The sequence below is a fragment of the Meriones unguiculatus genome, chromosome 4 (assembly GCF_030254825.1).
Source record: "Meriones unguiculatus strain TT.TT164.6M chromosome 4, Bangor_MerUng_6.1, whole genome shotgun sequence".
NCBI lineage: Eukaryota > Metazoa > Chordata > Mammalia > Rodentia > Muridae > Meriones > Meriones unguiculatus.
This window is the reverse complement of record NC_083352.1, coordinates 100,336,986-100,342,985: the sequence shown is the minus strand read 5'-3', so window position 1 is coordinate 100,342,985 and position 6,000 is coordinate 100,336,986. Positions and strand designations below refer to the sequence as shown.

The 6,000-nt window shown below is 54.8% G+C and overlaps 1 protein-coding gene across 1 annotated transcript in view; it reads left to right on the top strand.

The window, feature by feature from the left end:
• The first annotated feature begins 659 nt into the window (after nucleotides 1-659).
• Nucleotides 660-6,000, top strand: part of Galnt9 (polypeptide N-acetylgalactosaminyltransferase 9) — a 70,283-nt gene continuing 64,942 nt past the window's right edge. The window contains exon 1 of the mRNA XM_021644956.2: nucleotides 660-914. Within this exon, the coding sequence (XP_021500631.1) occupies nucleotides 674-914 (241 nt within the window). The 5' untranslated portion in view covers nucleotides 660-673. The remainder of the gene's footprint in view (nucleotides 915-6,000) is intronic.

The window sequence follows — 6,000 nt, the reverse complement described above, 5'->3', positions numbered from 1 at the left end:
ATTAGGTTTGGCCAGGCGCGGTGGGCAGGCAAAGCAAGGTGGTTCTGACTCACTCCTGTGCTCACAAAGGCACCTCACCACACCCCGGCGGCGTGCGCCCACAGCACAGTCTCGACAGGCTTTCCCTACGGCTTCGTGCCCACGGGGGTCAAGTGTGGGGTTCATCCCCGAAGATAAGCCCGGGCGTGGAAGTCGGAGGCTGTGCGCGGTGCCGCGCCCTGGACCTCCCTCCACGCGGGCCTATCCTGGCCAGGGGTGGCGCGCGGGATCGGTTTGGGGCGGCGGGCGGGGCGGCGGGCGCCGCGTGCATGCTGATGAGCGCAGGCCGCGTCACTGCGCACCGGCGCCGTGGTTTCGGGGCGCGCAGGAGCCGGGCGCGCAGGAACGGGGCGCGCAGGAGCGGGGCGCAGCAGCCAAGGCCTCGCGCCGCCTCCTGGCTCAGGAAGCTCCTGGCGGGCGGGCCCCGCTGACTATGCGGGCGGCGCCCTGTGCCCCCAGCCCCGAGCGGTTTCTGCGCGCTGAAGAAGGGCGGCTCGCGCGGCGGTGCTGAAGGAACAGCTCCCGCCCTTGCCCGGCCCATGGTCCCCACCGCGGCCGGTCGCTCCCAGGCTCCTGAGGCCCCGGGGCCCCGGGGATGCCCCGCGGGTGAGGCGGCGCCGTCCGAGCCGCTCTCATGGCGGTGGCCAGGAAGATCAAAACTTTGCTGACGGTCAACATCCTGGTGTTCGTGGGCATCATCCTCTTCTCGGTGTACTGCCGCCTGCAGGACCGTTCTGAGGCACTGGTGCAGGTCGTGCGAGGCGCCGACCGCCGGATGCGCAATCGGCTCTCCAAGGCGAGTGCTCTGGCTGACCGCGAGGCCATCCTGCAGCGCCTGGACCATCTGGAGGAGGTGGTCTACAACCAGCTGAATGGTGAGCCGCGGGATGGAGGGGAGGAGAGTCCCGTGTCGGCACATTACTGTGTTCGGGGGTGGCTGCCCACACCCACCCCACAGTATCTTCCAGGGTCCTGGGTGGAAGCTACTCTGGGTCCTGCAGAGGGGATACAGGACCTAGTGGGAATGCTGGCAGGCCTTCATTGGCAGACGACGGTGGAAGGGTGACCGCACCATTCACTCATCCTGTGAACTCTTGGGAACTGTCTCCTGCCTCCCCCACAGTACCTCCAAACTTCCTACCCAAGAGAACTCGAACTTCTCAAGGAAGACTCTCAAGAGCTGCCAAGAGGGCAGTGAGGGGGCTTAGGCAGTGCCTAGATCCACAGGGGAGGTCCAGACAGTGCCTAGGTTCACAGCCAGGGACCAGGGGTACCTTCCAGAGTGAGGGTGGAGGCGACGCCTAGGTCCACAGCAAGGACCCAGGGAATCTTTCCGAGCTGTGGACTTAGACCAGACTCACTCCTCTCTCCCTGGAGATACAGAAGGACGGGGTGACTGCCGCCCCCTCTAAAGTGACTGCTCCCGTCTTCCTCACTGCAGAGGGTGTCCTGTCCAGTAAAGTTGTGACCTCTGACCCAGAGAGCTCGGGGCTCCTGCAGAAAGTTCCGTTGCGGGAGAAGTGTGGTGCTGTGTGGACAGATGGACTTAAGTGGGTAGCAGGGATGGGTAGGAGCCAAGCGCTCACATGGACTGAGGTCACAGTGCCTGGGAACCCCTGAGGCATGAAAGTGTCAGCTTCTGGTGGCCTCTTTGCTTTTCTTTGAAGAAAGGGGCACTCAGCATCTGGGTCACAGCAGGTCACAGTGGATGGTGGTAGCTTTGGGGAATAGAATATTTACATTTTTGGGTGCAGGATGGATGCATCCTCTCTGTCCCCAAGGACAGCTCTGTTGGGTTTCAGGAAGGAGACAGTTGGTGCATGCCTGCAGTACCAGCAGACTTCCTGTTCTGTGTGGCTCTCAGCAGAAGCAGCCCCAGCGTGCCCCTTTCTGCAAGTACTGGGCATTGACTAGGTAGGGAGGGCATTTTCAGCAGGGCCTAGGTCATGTGTTGCCTGCTTGCTGTGGCAGGGTCAGCTGGGGTCTCCTGAGAGAACTGGGTTCCAGGCACACCTCTGAGCACAGCCTGGAGGCACCAGGTGCCATAGGTGGATACAGGCAGCTCATGTCTCCTCAGATAACAAACCCTAACTTCCTGAGGGCTTCCTCACCACCCATGGAGCTTGAGCAACCCACTGCAGCCCTGACCAGCTCTGTGGCTTCACCATCAGCCATTCAGCTGAAGGCACAGAGGAAAGGAGTTGAGTTGGAGCAGTGGCTTGGCCACGCTGCCAGTATGATTCATCTTCTGGAAGACACTGGGTCCCGTAATAGCACGGAGCTTTATTGAAGTGCATTTGCCAGGGTGTTATGGTCTGTTTTATGGGGTGAACCAGAGGATTATATAAAAACATTGGCACCATTTAGGCTTGTGTAACATCATGCTGGACAGCCAGCCTCATGAGCTGTTCCCTTCCCTAGTTCCCCAAGGACAAGAGGGGCCAGTACTTGGTGGAAGAAAAAGCTGGGACCCTAGATCAACTTTCCTGACACCGAGGCAAACAGAGTGAAGTTCTTTCCTCTGTGCTCTCTTTCCCTTGCTCCTCTGCTCCCGCCAGCTTCTTCTGCTTCTCTTTTCCTATTCCCTCCCTTTCTTCACCTTTCGTTTCTTCCACCCCTCACTAAATCCCTTCCCTTTCCTCCCTGGCTCCTCCAGTTCCCCTTTTCTCCTCTTTCTCTTTGCTGAGACAGCCTTGCCTTCCTCTCTGATTCATATGCTCAGCAGAGTCTAAACTCTGTCGCTCAATAGTTGTCTTATGAGATAAACAAAGCATTGGTCTCTGGTTGGCTCCTATGGGAGAGCACAGGGTATTCCGGGGGCCAACTCTTCAAGAGAAGTCAATATTCTTACCCTGCTCCAGGCTTGGCTCGGGCCTCTGATCGAAGGCATGGAGGAAAGCCATGGGAACTTCCTGGAGGAGGCAGGCTCTGCTTCTCACAACTTGTTCAATTCTAGATCCTAGGGATGTGAGCTTACTCCCCAGTGGTTTCTACCTGATAACTTTTCTCACCTGCGTTAAAACACTAAGAGGAAGCAATGGCTTACACCTGCTGGGCCTGGACTCCTCCTCTGAACTCTCTCCTGGCTGGGGAGATGGGAAGAGGAAGTCCTGGGGAACAAGGACTAGCTTTAGACCCAGGCGACACAGGATGGTGCTCTGGTTTGGTGGTGTGCCATTCTCCTCGTTCTCTTTGGCCCCATGACCTCATAGCATGTTTTATTGGCCCTGGCAGAGCACCCCAATGTGGTGCAGATTCACGCTCATAGGACTGGAGGAAACATTTTGTGGGAAAGGGTACGTGGTCCCTCTTATATGTGCTTGAGAATTGCTTCTGAATTCAGTGCTCAAGGCAAGAAAAAATGTTTATGGGAAAAACTCATCCTCTGAATACCTTAAACTGCACATAAAGCCCAGCGCCCATGGCTATGTGAGTGGCTGGCCTAGGCTCTCAGGAGAAGTAAATTTGAAATTCTCCAAGCTTGGTGCAGCTTCCAGTCTGATGCTGAGAATTCAACCCTTTCCTTGGGTGATGGGGTGAGAGGGGATAATTGGGGCATTTGTATATACTTGGTTTACCCCTCTGAGTCTGTGTGAAGCCTCGGCAGAGTGAAGGCTCAGCCCTCTGCTGCTGAAAGCTTTGTATGGTGGAGGGAACCATTTGGCCCAAGGTCTTCTGGGGGCTGGAGGTGGGTAGGCCTTACCCTGAATTTAGAGGTGGTCCCCTCTTCCTCCATGTACCTGGTGACCTGAGGAGGAAAAAGGCATGAAAGGTGAACTAGGGCAGATGGTTGCTCTTGAAGAGTCATTTTTAAAATCAGAGCACACGTGCATGTTAATTCTCTATAATTTACACTGCCCTGGCCCATGTGCATTCATCATACTCTACAGTTGGCAACATTCAAAGCTGTGGTTGGTCTTATGGTTGGGACAGAAAAAGTAGAATCCAGGAAGTAGAATGAGCTGCCAGGGTTGTATAGGAAGTTGGTGATGGCAGCTGCTTGAAGAACAAGCATTACCCAAATTTCTGACTTTATCACAAGTTCAAGTTAGAAACCAAACCGAATCAGGGGATCTTAGTGTGACCTCTTGAGGCTGACCACGGGTGTCCTGGCACAGATGGCATTTCTCTACTTCATACTTGCTTGCCCCCCTCTGGGATGCTGGCCTAGCTCTCCTGACCAAGTACTTGTTCCACTACTTCTACTGCCCACTACACCTGTGCAAAGTCCTGTCCTTTGGTGCTTTAGAGACAGTGTCTCTCTATTATGTAGCCCTGGCTGTATTGTCTCTCTAGTGTGTAGACCAGGCTGGCCCCAAATGTATGACATCCACTTGCTCCTGCCTTCTGAGTACTGGGATCAAAGGAGGGTGCCACCACAGTCAGCCTCTTTAGTCCCCTTTAAATACTTTTGTCTGCAGTTCCATCTCTAGTGCCCAGGCAGGGTGGCACACCCTTGGATATTTGAGTAAGTGGGCATTTCTTTGAGCTACACAATGCTTTTGAAAGAATAAGTTTGGTTTTCTTGTTTGTCTTCGTTTTGTTTTGTTTTTGAAACAGTCTTTCTCTACATAGCACTAGCCATCTTGGAACTCCGTGTATACCAGGCTGGCCTCAAACTCACAGAGATTGACCTGCCTCTGCCTTGAGTATTGGGATCAAAGGCATGTGCTGTCACATGGCCGAGAATACGTTTATTTTTTAGGCCATCACTGCCATGCTTGTTGGCAGAAGTGCTGAATGAAAGGTGTTGTGGGAGGTCACACAGTGTGGCAAAGGAAGCAGCCTGAGTGGAGGGGATGCAGGCCGTGTGGAGTGAGCCATGCTGCAGAACAGTGCAGGATGGGCAGTGATCAAGCTGTGATCCTGGGTCACTCAGACCTTGTCTGCTTCCCGCTTAGAAGTGTATCCCGAAGCCCAAACTTCCCAGTGTGCGCAGCTTGATAAGTGGGCTTCAGCATCCCGCATCTAGGGTTACGATGGAGTTGCTGGAGGCCAGGTGGGAGAACTGAGGCAATTGTCATGAGTTCTGAGTCGCCTTCCATGGCAGCAAGACCAGGACTGTTGCTAAGCACCAGTCTCCCAGCCATCTTGTCTTGGTCACAATGAATTCCCACTTAGTAGGACTTTGGGAGCTGGAGCAGAGGCCCAAAGGAGGGATGAGGAGGGGGGAGGAATGTCAAGCAGCGGTGTGGCTTTCCCTCGTAACCTTTGGCTTCAGAGTAATGAGGACTGAGCCTAAGGCAAGGTGCTGGAGTTAGGGATGGCTTGATGCTATGGCTGCGGAATGTGGCAGCTTCCTACCTGCTGCTGCGGCAGATGTGACAGGACATGCCTCAAATCCCTCTCCTACCAGTGGGCATTTGTTCAGAGCGCAGCTGTGTCCCTAGAACACAAACCCAGTACAGTGAGCTTACCTCTGGATGTCCACACAAGGGGTAGCCTTCTTTTATTCACTTCTGTTATTCAGGTGACCAAAGACAGGAGGCAGGGGCGAGTGGATCTCGTGTGAGGCAGAGGAGGAGGGTGTGGGCCTGGGGATTGCTTCCTTCTCCAACGCAGGTCCAGCATACATCCCCTTGATCCTCTGGTCATACCAGAGTATGAGCTCCCAGAAAGGGGCCTTTGGAGCTTCTCTGCACACTGGAGAAACAGGAAGGATACCCTGCTTGCAGGGAATATGATGTGGCACAAGGATTCTTATTCTCCTGCAAGCTTTACTTCCTAAAGAGGCTCACTGATGGTTACAGGCAGCCTTCTCAGCCCAGACCTGTTCATTTTTCCCCTTCTCAGAGCATATGGTCCTGCATGACCCACTCAAAGGGCAAGAGTGATGGCAGCTGGGAAAGTGGCTGCAATTTGTTGCATTGGCTGGCCTCTACCCACCCTTCCCCCTTTTACAGCATGACAAAAAACTGCAAAAAGTGACAGAACAGTGACTCTCCCACTGGAGTATGGCCC